The 18,272-nt window shown below is 18.6% G+C and overlaps 2 protein-coding genes and 2 pseudogenes across 2 annotated transcripts, besides 2 other annotated features; all 4 read right to left on the bottom strand.

The window, feature by feature from the left end:
• Positions 1-1,470: 1,470 nt before the first annotated feature.
• PmUG01_10011900 lies at positions 1,471-2,350 on the bottom strand (annotated as a pseudogene).
• Positions 1,471-2,350: a sequence feature (Plasmodium exported protein, unknown function, pseudogene).
• Positions 2,351-3,965: 1,615 nt separating this feature from the next.
• On the bottom strand, positions 3,966-4,951 carry PmUG01_10011800 (fam-l protein; the record flags this gene model as incomplete). The annotated part of the gene is made up of 2 exons (XM_029005299.1): positions 3,966-4,739; positions 4,865-4,951. 2 exons carry the CDS (start codon positions 4,949-4,951, stop codon positions 3,966-3,968), a joined length of 861 nt encoding a protein of 286 aa, XP_028861902.1.
• A 2,454-nt stretch (positions 4,952-7,405) lies between these two features.
• Positions 7,406-8,277, bottom strand: PmUG01_10011700 (annotated as a pseudogene).
• Positions 7,406-8,277: a sequence feature (fam-m protein, pseudogene).
• Positions 8,278-10,967: 2,690 nt separating this feature from the next.
• Positions 10,968-11,960, bottom strand: PmUG01_10011600 (fam-l protein; the record flags this gene model as incomplete). The annotated part of the gene is made up of 2 exons (XM_029005298.1): positions 10,968-11,747; positions 11,874-11,960. The coding sequence occupies 2 exons, from the start codon at positions 11,958-11,960 to the stop codon at positions 10,968-10,970; spliced, it is 867 nt and encodes a 288-aa protein (XP_028861901.1).
• Between the last annotated feature and the right edge of the window lie 6,312 nt (positions 11,961-18,272).

The raw sequence follows: 18,272 nt of genomic DNA, 5'->3' as shown, positions 1-18,272 counted from the left end.
ATAAAATAGATTCAACGAATATTAGAAAAGGTACATATATGCAGATACAACACTTATACGACTATATTATCCTATTAAAATATATCAAGGATATTGTAGAAGAAGGGTTACCTTTTCAAGTAGAATGTTTTATTGTGTTATTAAAAAAAAAAAAAAAAGAATACATAAAAAATTGCAATAATTGTTAATTTAATTATTTGAAATAAGGAGATAAATTAATATCCAGTAACAATGAAAGGTACATCTTGTGATAGTAAACATTGAAGTGATGACTTTTTGGAACTGAATATGGCTATGTTTCAGTAGCTTCATTTAAGTTCATTAAGATATTTTAATTATGGTGTACATATTTACCTAATCATATTATTTTTAGTAAAAACATGTTCATTATTGAAGTTTTCCAAATGAATAATATAATTATTGAATTTTGTAAAGTACATATATTTACGTAGCTATTATATAGTGTATCACAAATTTTAGTATATATGTAAGAATTTAGTGTGCTAACAAAAGTAAGAAAACATGTCATATATAATAAAGCATATATGTTATTATATGTTTATGGTTTACGCACTTGATAGATTTTTAAAATGTTTATAGTATAACATGGATGAAAGCATATGAATATATATGTGAGAACAGAATCTCCATTTTCTATATAATCCTAGAATTATCTATAGTGTAATATACATAATCTAAAGCTATAATGAATGTTTTTAAGTAAAAAATTGGAACCATTTAGTAAAAATAATATGTTCTTTATATGTAAGGAAATAAATGAAATAGAGACTACTAAACATATGATACAAGTAAGAACTAAATGATTCCGTATAGTTAACTAAATTAATTTATTTTTAAAATATTCAGCATAACATCAAATTTCGTTGATGGTGTACTGTCTATATTAGGGACATTTTCCACCCTAATTAATCGTAATGAGATTATCTTATCTGTATATTTAGACCTTAAAATTTCAAGATAATGGAAGCCTATAAATATAGTATTAATAAATACTGATAATGACACTTTATTTAGCTTTATTAAAATAGTTTTGATCTTTAAATTAGGCTAAAATATGTTCATGTGAGTAAAATACAAAAACACTAATTTATTTTATGAAAGCAATACATAAAATTTATTTTAAGTACGAGAATAATACTTTCATATTAAAAGAAGAACTAATAAAAATATGAATATTTTTGTTACATAGGCAAATAAAAAAAAAAAAAAAAAAAAAAATTGTCAAGAAGAACATTTTCATATAATAATTACAAAAGTTTATTAACTGTACAAGAATAAAAACAAAAGATCCTATATATATTAGAAAGAAATATAAAATCATACAAAATAAATTTTTTAAAATAAGAAATAAAATTAAGAAAAACTCAAATATCATATATTTATATTAGGCATTTATATATTCTTACTATTAAGCTCTTATATAATTTTAAATATATTCAAATGTATAAGTTAAATTTTTTTCTTTAATGGAGTATTTTTTTTATCAAAATCAATAATTCCATTTTCTTCATCATCCTCACTATCAGATTTTTTTTATTTTACTTCAACATAAAAGAATTTTGTTTTTTGCTTTTTCATTGTGTTCGCAATCGAAATATTTTAAGCGCAGATTCTTGGAAGCGGGAGCTTTAACAGTTTTAATACATTTTATTAATTTGTATATAAAATAAAATTCTGTCAAAATGCCTGTCTCTAAAGAAATAATGTAATGTATAAGTTATTCCTAACAACATGCAAAAATGAATACAAATGATATAGCTAATAAAAAAATTGTATAAATAAGGAAAAAATGGTTAAAAAAAGGGGCTCATGTATCATATAACTGTTCTGTTTTTTCCATCATAATAATGCTTAAAGCAATAATGTCTTAATATGTTTAAGTGCTTTTCATATTTTAGTTCCTTTTTCTTTAACAATACTTCATATAAAAAATTTAATGTAATATATAAACATATTAATTTTAGACAACTTTCCATATAATCAATGTTAAACGAATTACGTAGTTGTGTTTTTTATTATTCTCATTATGTAAGTCATCTAGTCCTTCAAAATTATCAATATATGCTGGTGCATTAACTGGTTTTTTGGACTTGTCATTATGAGCTAATTTGTTAGACTTTTCACAGTTGCTTCCATTTTTTAATTCATTTGAACGATGTATGAAATTATTTTCACCTTTTTTAATTTTATTTTTTACCGCTATACCGATATTTACTGGTCTTGAATATAATTGTTTTATTTCTATCCCCAGTAATTATCTGTTAGTACTTACCTTTAATGCAATATTTTCTAAGTTTCTGTTATTCCATAATTGACAAGATGTAGTGAACTAAAAATTCAGATTAATCTTCAATAATTAGAAAAGTATATTTATTCTAGCATTAATAAAAGTTCATTGTAAAATAAAAATATAACGAGATAACTACCAAAAGACATAGAAAATTCACAAATTTTATTTTTATATTTTAACTCATAATAACATTTCAAGTTCCATGATAAGAAGGTAAATGTAGTAAATTTAATAAAAAATTACTTATTTTTGTCTCATATAGGAAACATATTTATTTTAAGTTCCAATGTATATAAAACCTTGAAAATTTTAGTTATATAAGTAACTTTTTTAATAATTATAAATAACAATTGGAATATTATATTTCTTCGCATTTTTTTTTCTCTAAAATACAAATTTATTTTATCTATTTTATGTGATTATATTTATATTTAATATATGCTAGTTTAAAAGAAAAAAAAAACCAAAAAAACATGTACGTTTTAGTAGATAATATATGTAAATATACATTACTAATTAAAATAAATTAAAATGTATAAAATTTAGTAAGTATTAAAAATGTTATATTAATGAATAATTTTTTATGTTGTTAAACATTTGTACATAAAATTAATTTATGTACATAATATATACATATATAATATATATACAACTCGAACATTTGTAATTGGATGTATCTAGAAAATATAAAAAAAAAAATATGTTAATTTTACTATGATATTCGTAGAACTTAAGAAATACAAAGTGCTTTATTATTATACATATATTATTTTATACAAAAGTAGTTTTTAAAATATAGAGCTAATAATAAAGTGAAGAAAAGATTTAAAAGAAAATTTATGTAAATCCTTATATGATTATTAACGTCTTTTCTGTCATAGAAACAAGAACAGGAAAATGTATGAGAACAGAATTATATAATTAATTAATACATAGACCAAATTGCCCAATAAAAATAATAATAATTAATAAAATTTACAAAAAATAAAAAAAATAAAATAACAAACTAAATGTACATTAAAAAACTTTTTACAGTAAATATTTTTTTTACAATATTTCTCATAAACTTATTTTATATAATAAAAATTTAGTTTTTTCTTTTAAAAAAAAATATATGTATATGCATATCAATATAGGGAAATACATTCAATTTTTTTCATTAAATGCAAAACAAGACATAATTATTGCTCATTTAAAAAGAATAATACGTTTTCTAAATATAATAAAAAAAATAATAATATTTGACTTAGAAAAAGATAAAAAACGAAAAGAAACAGTTTTTGTATTAAATATGAATTAGCATAATTCAATAATTTTAGCTAAATAATGCTATTATTAATTCATTTTAAAGAATATACGCATCTTTTTCATTATATTTTATTCAAATAGAAAAATATATATATGAAACCATAAATCTGAATCAAGGTTATACAAAATAAAGGAAATTAATAGAATCAAAAATTTCTGATTAACCAAATAACTAAAAACTGACATATTTACAGGTTTTTATCAAAAAGACCATATATTTGTTGGTACATTTATAATATATAAGGAAATATGTGTATGCCTATAAGTTATATCACTAATAATGTTACAAATATTACTTAATATTGAAGAATTATCTATAGAAGGAATTATGTTTTTATTATTTATTTTACCTTTTTCTAAATTTAATTTTTTCATATTTTTTAACCTTTTTATGATAGTATATTATCGCTGATATAACGGTAACACCTAATATAAAAAAAGGTAGAAAATATATTAGAACACCACAAAAACGCCCTAATAATGCAGTTTCATTTATACCTTGCGCCACTGCATTATCACTCGTCCATAATGGGGACTTCCAAAACCAATTCTGATTTTTCATCTCATTAAAAATTTTTTTAAACCATCCCGACGTCGAAATTCCCAATGGATCCCACGACGCTATTGATATCGGCAAACTCTTCTGAATTGAAATACCTAGTGAAAAATCTATTGTTAACAATATTAAAAACAACAAGAATAATAATACAGGAGTAGCAATTCGTAATCCGTATTTTTTACGTATTACTATTTTGTACGTTTTATCACTAACTGTTTTGTTATTTTTAAGAAAATCCATAAAATCTAGTTCTTTGAATATATTTTTTTCAAAGTAGGAACATTTTTTTTTTTCAAATATATATGAATTATTGTTTATATCTTTTTTGTGGCATGCCGGACTATTTGACGAGCACCAACTTGATTGTTTGTTCCTTCCATTTAACCCCTTTTCTTTATTATATATATCATTCGTTTTATTCATTCCATTACTTGTATTTACTTTTAAACCCATAATATGTGAATATTGAACTGGTTTACATTGTGCTAGTAATCGATAACATCTTGTATGTAATTTATCATAGAGGGTGTAGTTTTCATTCAAATATTTGTTAATCTTACCCTAAAAAATAAAATAAATACTCATTATTTAAAAGGCTAATTAATTTCATAATACAAAATATTCTAATAAAAATAAAATACTAAATGTATGATTAACACAAATATACTTTAGTAATATTTTCATACAATATCATTGCTAAAATGACATATCCAAATTGAAAGGATAGATGTAGCAATTTTAATAAAAAAGAACAAGGAATATTTTTGTTTCATTATATAAATTAATAATATTGTAATACATGTATTATTAAATAATTAAAAAATAATATATTATATTTAGAACTATAAGGGATAGAATGATTATTTATTTAATTTTGTTTTTTTTTTATTTTGTAGAAACTTAATAAAATATATCTAACTGCAATATTTTTTATGAGGACAAGTTATAATAAAGGTAAAAATATATTATAAATCTTTTTTTTAATTTTATTTATCAAAGGTTAATTTTCATTGGAATAATAAAATTTTAATTCATTATAAAATATTCAAAGTATATAAATAAGTTTTTTAATATATTAGCATAATCATTTCATTTTTTTTTATTATTAATTTTCAAAATAAAATAAAAAAATAAATATATCGTTTCATAATATTTCGAAATATTGATATATTATAGAATATAGAACGTAGAAAATATAGGTAATTTATTTTTCTCTGTATTAAGAGAATAATAACGCATTTCATTGATATTTTCCTATTAATAATTCTAATGTTATAAGCATTATATTATGGAAAACAGATAATTATTAATAAATTATTATAATAATAAAATAGTAGTAATGATATATTAAAAAAAAAAAAAAGCAATGTTTTCATTGATATTTAGTGTTATAATAATTGTAACAATTACACAAGTTAATGTTTTAAAATATATTTAAAAAATTGATGATGTGGTATACTACCAAATTTGTAAAGCAATATTTATTTTAAAGGTATGTAGATTAAAATTTTTTATTCTTGTTTAATAATATTTGAAAATTGAAATATTTAGTTAAGCTGATTTTATATTTTATTTATAAATGAAATATTATTAAATTATTCAAGTTTTATGTTTTAATATTTTTTTTAATTTTAATGTATATGTTTCATAAGAAATGTTAATAAATAACAAAGTAATAAAAATAGAAAGGTAACTGTATAAAATATATGCATAATACTATAATTTTAGTTAAATATTTTATATATCAATAAATTCATTAGTAAAAATCATTATCTTTTTTACTTATAGTTCATTATAACATATATATTCATGTAGTTGTTTTAAAATAGAAATGAATCAAAAAAGGGGGGATATTAATAATAAATGCTGTATCCCATTATTTATTGAAACACATTATAAAGGCACAAAAATATTAAACTCATAGATAGAATTACTACTATAAGTAAAAATTGTTCTAAAACTTTTTAACTATTAGGAATAACCTTATACATAATACTTGAATTAAAATATTAGAATTGTATATATGAGTTATATATAAGAAAAAGAAAATATTATCATTTTTTTGTTTTTATAAAAAAAATGATAAATATAAATATAAAGGGAACAGTGAGGTTATTATAAACAATATATATTTTTTTATATTCTTAAAATAGTAAATCACTAACCAATATATTTATAGATATCCATAAAACACAAAATGATGGTGTAAATAAATATGTAAATATGATGATTCCACTGTATAAAATACATATTAATTTTAATTATTCTTAATGATAATATATGTTTTTATGCATATATAAAATATTTTTACAAATTAACAATTATGATAGATAAAAAAGAAGATTTATATATACTATATGTTAATGTATTATTTAATTTAGTTATTGAATGACATGAACAATATTAATAAAGTATAATATATTTATATATGAATTTCCAAAATAATATATATTTTATTAATTTCTGTAAAATTGAATTATAACAAGAATTAAGAACAATAATAATATAATAATTTGTTTTAACAATTAACATAATTGTAATATTTTAGAGTTTCGAATTTATTAAATAATTATAAATAAGCATTATTTAATAAATATGTTATTTTATTATATATTTATGACTGAACATATTTATGCCATAAAAAAAAAAAAATAATTAATCATATAATAATAAGTATTTCACAATAAATATTTTATCTGCATTATTTCTTATAAAAATTAAGTTTTTTTAAAAAAAAAAAATACATTATATACATATAAAATCAACAAAAAACATTGACTTTCTTTCATTAAATACAAAAAAAGACACATTTGCTGTTACTTTTAGAAAAATAATATATTCTCTTAACAACCTAAAGAAATAATAATTTTAGAGTAGAATAACATGTAAAATAAAAACAAGCATCATTTAGTATAAATATAAGTTGTTGCAGTTCTATAAATTTAGGTGAACTGTGCTATTGTATATTCATTTTAAAGCTCATACATATATAAAATCATAATATATCGCTAATTTGAAATATATATTTAAAATAAATATTACTAATCTTAAAATATTCAAATATACAAAAAAAGAACATAATTTTTTAATGTTATGAATCAAATATGCAATATATACACATGTGAACTTATGAAATTATAGATATGATTATTAAGAATATACATTAAATATATTACATATACTACTTCATTTCAATAACAACCTTGTATAAATATAAGTATATCTAATTATTCCTTTTCCTCAGTTATTAACTTAATTTTTTTATATTTTTCATTATTCTATAAGATACAAGGCATAGCTAATTTAACAGCTATATAATGATAAATAAGGCAAAAAATAGTATACAAAATTTTTTTCAAGAAATTTTATCTTTTCGAGTGTTCCTCTTACAGTAGTCCTATAATCGTTAAATGGTTTTGAACCTCCAAACTTTTTCGAAAACAGCAATACATGTTATATGGAAATTTTTATCCCTAGCAAGAAAAAATATGAAAACTGAAAAAATGTAACTTCAAAATTTTATTGTTTTTTGAGGTCGTGTTTCTAATTCTCCTAATTTTTTCTAGAAAATTATTATAATCTTTTTCTCTGTCAATTTTTGTTCAAAATGGAAATTTATTCTATCATGCATTCCATGATTATAATCCGTAATTTCTGTATAATATTGAGCCTTATTTAATAAACATTCATTAGGTTGTTTGTTTTTGTATATGGCCTTTTTTTCATTATTATGTTTATCCTATTTTGAGTACATTTAATTTTTAAGTATATCATCTTTTAATTTTACTATATTTGAATTATCATCCTATTTATATTTTTCTAATAATGTTTAAGCTCATATGATAAAGGTTATAACTAAAATGTACTTTTCATCTAAGGATTAGTTAAACGTACTCCAGTAAAAAAAAATAATGTAAATATTTGTTATTAAATAGAATATATAATCTAATGGTAAGAAAAAGTATTAATAATTATAAAATCCTAAATATATAAACAACCAAAATTTCTTCAAATAATATTACCATACTTCATCATTGTTAAAAAGATATATCAGTATTAAAACGAAAAACATAGAAAATTTAATAAATGAGTTTGACATAATCCTTTGTTGTATGATAAAATACTTAATATTCTTATATATTAAATAAAGCTAGAGTTCATATTTACAAATTATGCTTCTATTAATAAGAGCGCTATATATAATCAATAAATTTTTTTGTTATTGCATCATAATTATTTAATAAAATACATATAACTATAATGTTATTTACAGAAAGTATGAAGAAAACTATCTTTAAAAATGCATTATATAACTTACATAATAATGTTATTTAAGACCAAAAAATAAAGACATTCGTTGAAATGAAGTAATTTTAATTGTTTCGTAAATATTCAATATATATAATTTAATTATTCGATGTAATGCACTAATGAAAAAATTTTGCTTAAATCCATTTCATAACAAATAAAAAAATATATATGTGATTACATATATGGAATATTGAATTCATATACATTATAGAATTAATAGGATATATGTATAATGCTTTGCAGTACTTATGAAATCAATAATAAGATTTTTAAGAATGGTATTCTTATTAATAATCAAATTTTATATACATTATATTTTATAAGAACTTATTATTTTTATTACGAAATATTAATTATTATATATAAATAATAATAATTATATAGGGAAAAAAACATATTGCTTTATGTCAATTGTAATATATGATTTTGTTACTTCTTAAGCATATTAAATCTTTTGTAGTTTAAAATAGATTTAAAAAATTGCATTATCAATTTACTACCTAATATATTAGTATTATATATGTACATATTTTAAGTATAAAAAAGGACTCATTTTTTATTTTTCTGCTATAATTTTTATATAAGCTTAATTTATGACATAATACTAACTGAAAAATCATTATATTCATCTGCACAATTTTAATTTTTTTTTTTTTTTAATTAATTACATATATTTAGAAGAAACATTAATATAAAAAAAAAAAAATTATCGTAATATATTTATATATAAATTTTTTTTTCTTCTTAAAAAAAAATATTTTAACATAATATAATATAATGATAATATAAATTAAGAAATATATATATATATGCATATATATGTATATATACAGTTTTCATTAAATTCTTATTAGAAATTTTTTTCTCTCTGTATGAAGAATTTTCCATACATGATTTTTTTATGTTCTGTGGGTCTTATGTATACTAGTACAAAAAAGATAATATGCACGGGTTTTTGCATTGACACAACAGTACTTTTTAAAGTATAAGAAAATGTTATAAATAAAAATTACATTAATATTATGCTATGATTTTCAGTTGAATGCTTAAGAAATAAAATTCACATAATGAAAATTACTGGAAAAACGGTTAATTGGGGATACTTATGAATTATATTTATTTAATTATACATTCTGAAAAAAAACAAAAATAGAGTTTTTTTTAAAATATATTTTATTAAAACTTACCTAACAAAATAAAAACAGTTTTTCGAGTTTATAAGTCATATATAAAGAATGAGTTATTACTTTTTAATTTTATTATATATATTGTTATTAATATGAAGAAATTACTGATTACTAATATAATATATATATATTCTTATACATCTTTAAAATAATATTGAATTTTAATATATTTATAGATATAACAAATAGGAAATATATATAAAAAAGGATCATGATCATTATAGTGTGGTTGTAGTAAATATATATTTATTTTGATCTACACTAATTATAATTAATCCTTTTACAGAAATATATATATATGTTTAAAATTTTACTATAATGGAAACGAAAAGATAAAAATTTATATATATCTATAAATATAGTAGCACAAGTAATTTATTTGTGTATTGTTTTGATTATGTAAAATGTAAAAATATTAAATGGTTCACTTATACATAAAATTTCTATTTAATATATATATAGTTAATTTAATCCAAAATGTGTTAATTCCTCAATTAATTTGAATAATAAAATAACGAATGTTATTAACACTGCATTTTATTGTATATAGGTAGAAACCATAAATTTTGATCAGTTATAAAAAGTAAAAATTACAAGAATCATTTTTTATTATATATATATAAATTTATATTATTATCATTCGAAAAAAACTATAAGTACATTAAAGAGGTATTTACAGTAATTATATTTTATAACATAATTTCATAAGACATATCTTACAGAATAAATAATGAATTTTTTCTATGATATATTAAATAAAAATACATATATCAATGGAAAGAAATATAATACCTACATTACATTAAATGCAGGCCAGGTACATTTATTGCTAGTTAAAAACTAATTTATTTTCTAAATAAAAAAAAAAAAAATCATTTTATACCATAACAAGATATAAAACAGAAAGCATCAATTTTTACATAAAATAGAAATCAGTATACTTCAAGAAAATTAAATAAATGCTTTTATTTTGTACTAATTTTAAAAGGACATACATAAATTTTTCATGAAGGTTCATTGGAATACAAAAAAATATATAAGAAAACACAATATATAATCAAACTGAAACAATATTATAGAAATTGAACATATTTAAAAATTTTCAAATTTACAAAACAATTAACAATATACATTTTTAAAGTTTTTAATCAATAATTTTATATATATGGTAGTGTATAAGATATAAGCAATTATACGTATGTATATAAAGCGTATCATTAATGATATTACAAATATTATTTCATATTAATTAGTTCTTTACAGAAGGAATTATATTTCCTTATTATTCGTTTTACCTTTTCTTAAATTTAATTTTTTCATATTTTCTAACTTTCTTATGGTAATAAACAAGCACAAATATAAATATGATACCTAGTAAAAAAAGAGGTAAGAAATATAATGGAACACCAATCATATGTCCTAATAATACATTCTTCTTTCGAACATCTCCCAGTGAATTACTACTTGTATTCCATAGTGATGACTTCCAGAGCCATTCTAAACCTTTAACCTTATTAAAAATAAAAGAAAACCAACCCGAATTCAAAACTTGTAGAGGGTCCCACTTAACTAAAGTTATCAGCAAACTTTTTTCAATTGAAATACCTAATGAAAAATCTACTATTAGTAATATTAACAACAAAAAGAATAATAATACAGGTGTAGCTATTTGTAATCCGTATTTTTTGCGTATTACTTTTTTGTAAATCTTATTACTAATTGTCCTGTTATTTTTGAGATAATCTATAAAATCAAATTCTTTAAATATTTTTTTTTCCATATAGGAACATTTATTTTTTTCAAATATATAACATTTACTTTTCATATCTTGTTTGTGGCCTGTCCGACTTCTTGACGAATGTCCATTTGAATATTTATTCTTTTCTGTAGATCTTTTTTCAGAATTAGATATATAATATTTTTCGTTAACTTTGTTAGTTGGTATACCTTCTATTAAATTTACATTACATGAATACCTATCTAGTTTGCATTTTGCTAGTAATCGATAAGAAATTGTACCTGATTTTATAACAATGATGTTGGTTTCATGGAAGGATTTGTTAACAGTACTCTAAAAATCAAAGTAAATACTCATTATTTAAAAAACTAATTAATCTCAATATATAAAATGGTATTATTAAATATAAAACAATGAAAATTTGAGTAACACAAATATCCTTAAGTAATATTTTTATACTGTATCATTGCTAAAATGGTATATCCAACTTAAAAGAATAATGTAAGCAATTTCAATGAATAAATCTGACTTAATATTTTGTCTCATGATATAAATATTTTATATTATAATAAATTATGGAGAAGATCAAAAATAATATAATATACATATATTGATAGAGGAAAATATATTATTCATTTATTTTTTTGTTTTATTTTTTTGTTTTATTTTTTTTTTATTTTTCTCCAGGTATAAAAATTATATAACTATAATACATTTTACAACATGGAAATAGAAAAATATCCTTAAGAATTAATTATATAATTTTTATCTTAATTTTATTTAAAAATAAATCTAATATACTTTAAAATAAAATAATTTGTGTTCATTAATAAATATTCAAAAATATATAATTTAATTAATTAAGTAGTGCTCTAATTAAGCCTTTTTTTATTAATACATTTCAGTATAATTTAATAAAGGTATATGTAATTTCATATATTAAGAGTATGTGGAGTTTATATACTATATAAAGGTATAGAATATATTTTTAATACATTAATTCATATGTTAAGAAGAGATGTAATATAATTGATGTTTTTTCATTAGAAATTCAAAATTTATAATTATCATATATTGGTAGGACTTATTTTTTCTAAAAAAATAATAGTTAATACATGATTGATATAAAAGTAATAATAAATGAAGAAAAATATATTATATACAATTTTTTGCATTATGTTACTCATAACATGTGCTTGAGTTACTCATTAAAATAATATATCCTTTTATGATCTAATATGTATATTTAAAATAGCATGAATATTGTATTCATATTTTAATATATATATTACGTTAAATAAGTAGATTTTTTTTTTTTGTGCAATAACTTTTGAAAATTATAATTATGAATAAAATTTAATTTATATCAGTATTACTATATGAAAATTTTTTATATTCGTTTACTTATTTTATTTTATTTTATTTTATTTTTTTAATTAATTATATACACGTTGAAGAAATCTTAATATGGAAATAAAAAACAAGAATGAGGGATTATAGGTATAAATGACATAAAATTATTGCGTACAATAGCATTAATATAAATATATAACAAATAAAATATATTTACAAATAAAACACAAGATAATGTATGTTAATAACAAATGATAAAGGATAAAAACGTAATCTAATAAAATTTGTGATTCAGTAATTTTAGAACAAGCATATTATTTTTTACTTATTTTATTAAAAATTCATAGTATTAGGAACACAATTTAGAGATACACCATAATAAAATTATCTAAATATATAAATAAATAATATTTTATTTAAAATATTTTTAACGAAAAAAAATTTATTATTCCACAATAGTTCTGTTACTCATATATTATAATCCTGAGAATGACAATTATAAAAATAATATATATACAAATTATTATTATAATAATTTCAAACAAAATTTTATATTAATGTTTATAAAAAATTATTATAGTACAAGTAAAAATTTAGAAAAAAAAAAAGAAAAAAATACTTAAATTAATAAAACTATAGTTAAATTACAAACACAAAAAAAATGCAATATAAACAAAAATTAGCTTTATTATATTTTTATTGTTTTAATATATATATTGTTTTTGCAACAACATTTATGAAAACTAATGTTTAATTTCTTTTACATTTTTGTAAAATTTTATAGTCTCATTTTTTTTTCTCAGTTAATATTTACATATAATACAATTCATTTAAAAAATTTATAATAATCCCTATATATCTCATTAAAAAGAATACGAAAAAAGAGTTCATTATATAATAAAGTCTTGTTATTTATTTATATATCGATAACCCTTTTATCTTTTAGGAGCATTCTTTGTGAGTATTTGTATAAAGTATTTCTTTTTAAATTAGAATTTATATTTATCTAAATTATATATGTTTCACATAAATTAAGAGATAATAAAAAAATATTTTATTTTTCTAGTAAAGAATTTATCTTTTCCATTTCTAATTATGTATTAAGTAAATTGTGTAGATAAGTATATATATATATATCAATATATTTTACATGCTTTTTATGTCTTTTTTATAATTAATAATATTATTATTTAAAATATACAAATAAAACATGATATATATAAAATAATATTAAATATCAATTTTCAAAGTATTTCTTTTACTTATAATAATTATATATTTCAATCATTAAAAAAGATGGAATATTCATTCAGAGGCTCAAATTTTAATTAACAAAATGTAGTATTTACTCGATTTCATGTATAATTAATCTAAATATATCTATGTTGTTGTTTTCCAACAAGGAAATATTGTTTAAAAAATTTTTTCTTTTATATATTTCTAATATATTTACTTGTATCACTAATTCTGAAAATTTACCATATTTAAATTAATGAAGATAGTCTTCTATATATTCTTAAAAATAACATTTATTATATAATAATCCTATAAAATGACATGTTGCACATAATGGCAATAATTTTTGTAAGTTTTTGCAATATTTTTTAAAAGAATTATAGTACTAATAGAAATAATACAATTAATCGCAATGATGTACCATTTCTAATATTTATTAATGATGTGTATGTGTTTTCTCATATTATGCATATCTCAATTCCTGTAAAATTTTCATTGGGGTGATCGCAGTTACGAGAAAAATTATTCTCATGTTACTGAATATGAGTTTATCTATTTATTTTTAATAAACACAATAAAGTTTATTCCAATATTTTTCGTATTTTTTCTTTTGAGTTAGATTGCATTTTATTCCATTTATAAATATGAATCTTCTACAACCTTTTACTCTATCACAACAAGAAATTACTGTTGCAACAGTGTTGTTTTTATAAATATTTAATTTTTTTAGTAATGGTTTACTCCATTCGGAACTTGATGTTAACTCGAATAGGAAAAAATAAAAATATATTGAAATACATAGATGAACATAATAGGCATATACCACTAAATGGTTCTGAAAATTATCATACAATTTCTGGTGATATAATAAATTATATATAATATCATATCAAACTGTACACAATTATAATTTATAAATGTTCAAAAAAAGATATCTTTGATAGTAAAAAACATAGTATTGAATACGTTAACTGTATTGTATTTTAAAAAATACAAAAAATAAAAGTGTTACTATGAATTATTATTAATAATACACTGCGTATATAATATATATAAATATAATACTAGTATAACTATAAAAATTTCATATGTAAAGACCCACGTTATTAATTTTAACTAGGTAAATAAAAATATATATATATAATTAAAAGATAAATATCTTACCAAAATTATAAGTAGTTAAAACAAAGAAAATATAAAAATGCATTAATTTTTTTTTTGTTAGATATCCATTATCCATATAACTGTTCAACAATGCCATAGTTAGAATGTATAATATTTCTTATTGCTAATTCATTAATATAATATATATAAATAGATATGCACCAAGAAGAAGAATTTAATAATTAAATATGAGCAATACGAGTGGTAGATATAATCGGTAAAAATAATTATTATTACATTTGCTAAAACTTTGTAACAATAAGAGTACGTCATATAGTACTGTAGTATTAATAGATCTATAATAATTTTTATACTTTTATAATTAAATTATTAGAAGTGCTATATATTATATATATATAATTTTAAAAGATATGTGATGGAACAATATAACTTGGTATTAAGTAAATTATCCACATAACAATGATTTGTATTTTAACGGGGTTAAATAATAATAATTAGAACAATAATATTACATATATTACATTAGGATAATGAGGACTAATATAACATATTGTAATTTGTATGAAATGATTTATATATATACACGTTCCTTATATGGTGTCTTTCTCTTTTATATTTATGTGTATGACTAAACGTATATATGTAAAACTAAAATATATTTTTTATAAAATAATTTTTTTATTATATTTTAATATATAATATACTTTAAATTATATGATATCTGAGAATATATCAACAATTTTAAATTCTTGTATGATATAATATGAACTTTAAATACAATTGCATAAGTGGATTTTTATAATAATTTATATAACAATTACTATATATTAAATAAGAAAGAATTATGTTATCTAATGTAAATATCTGATGTTAAATGCGATTTCTTTTATATAAATATTTATCTATACTATGTGCTACTTTATACATTTATATATCACTTAGTGTATTTCATGTAAAAAATGTACGTGTTGAACATTAGTATTTTAATGGTAAATATTATTTTTTAAGTAAACAAATAAATAATATATTCATAGAACTATGAAGAAATATTCATGATTCATATGAAATGTTATAAATCTTGTAATACATTTAATTATACATTATGAATAAAGTGAATCACCATAAATTAACTTACATAATATATTTAAAAAAATTAATCAATTATAAATTAATAAAAAAAATAAAATATTTATTTATTTATAAAATAGTATAAAAATAAAAGATAAATATTCTTATAAAAATACTTGTAAACATTTGTTATGTAGTTCTTCCATTATTCTTTTAGATATTTGGCGAAATCAAATTTTCTTTAATGTTGCCATATATTAGCAAACTATTTTATATTTTATATTTTTAATGTACTATGTTTACCATATATGTAAGTAACATATTCGAATATAATAATTTAAATATATAATATCTTAAAAAATAATAAAAAAATATTATGTATATTCCCGCAGTGTACAGTTAAAAAATTTACTTTTAAAAAGAAGAAAATAAAATATAAACGATTAAAATAAAAAAAAAATACATAGAACCAAATTCAAAATTTAAGAATAAATAAAACCAATAATTCCTTAAGATTAAAGATATATTAAACATATATATAATACCTTAATTTGTTACGTGAATTAGTTATTTACAAAAATTTGTTTTCAATTAATACATATATATATATATGTATTTTTTTTTTTTATTTTCTCACCATTTCCTATCTCTTATGTAAATGTTTCACAATAAGCACTAAAATTAGTAATAATATATTTACATTATAATAAAATAATTTATATTGTTGGTAATGCTTTTAATCTGTTTTGTAATTATGTTTACAAGTTCACGTCTTAAAAAGTTATAACACAATACACCAGCTTCTTTATTTTGCATGCTAAATAAATATTTATTAATAGTGAAAAAAACATATTTTCATATATTATCATTTAAAGAAAAATCAAAAAAAAAAAAAATAACATCTCTTTAATCTATTTATTAGAAAATATATACAAATAACTACAAAAAATAATTAAGTTTAAATATTCTTTCTATTATTTAGTATTGTAGATTATTCCATTTACATGAAATTATAATATTATAATTTTTTCTAAATAAGTTTATACTATATTTTACTTTTTTAAAATAGCATAATATAATTAATTTTTACATAAGTGTATCTTTTTAATTTTCAGTATTTTAAAAAAGCGCCTGACGCTCTTTTTATTCATTAATATATCCTAATATGTATTTTAATATTTAAATTAAGTCCAAGAGAAATCATATTCATAAGTGGCATTATGCGTATACATGACAACTTATATACCTAATAAATTATACTATTATAAAGAATTCAACAAAATAATAAATACCGAATAAAATTAATTTTTTGGCAATTGATATATATATATATATATATATAATATTAAAAGTCATTTACAAATTTCAATGGTTTACTTTAAAAAAATGCAGCAACAACTTAGTATAATTTATATAATAATCATTTTTCTCTCTCTAATATTATAGTAAATGTAGAAAACTATTATCATAATAATAAAACCATAATAGAATTATTCTAAAGGTAAATTAGACATATAACACAATAAAAATGGATCATACTAATAACAATTTTTTTTATAGATAATTTATTTTAAAAAACAAGAAAATAATAAAAGGGATTCATTATATTAATACAGGTTGTATTATTTATATATATGTGTATTGGGTAAGAAACAAATAGATCTAGTACATATACTGATGATTATTTGTGCATAACATTTATATTACATACAAATAGTACTTATTTGTAATTTTTTAATGTTAATTATTTAGCTTTTTCTTTATAAAGTTAGTATGAGATATACACAAAAATAATTACTCAACCGTGATTTAAACTAAAAATATTATTAGAATATATTCTCTGTTGTAATATATCTATGTAAGGTAAAAAAATATTGTATGCATATAAAATGAATATTAATCAATTAAATTATTTTTTTAGTTCACATATAAATACCTAAATAGTTCATAATTTTGTAATTTCTATTAATATTTATTAGTTCTAAATTACTCTATTGATAAGTAGAAAGATATATATATGTATCTTTTTTTCAGTTTGTAATTTACAACGAACTAGAATTATAATGTAGAGTCAAT

The sequence above is a fragment of the Plasmodium malariae genome (genome assembly GCF_900090045.1).
Source record: "Plasmodium malariae genome assembly, chromosome: 10".
In the NCBI taxonomy this organism is placed as follows: domain Eukaryota; phylum Apicomplexa; class Aconoidasida; order Haemosporida; family Plasmodiidae; genus Plasmodium; species Plasmodium malariae.
The sequence above is the reverse complement of the archived record's forward strand: the minus strand, read 5'-3'. Positions and strand labels throughout refer to the sequence as shown.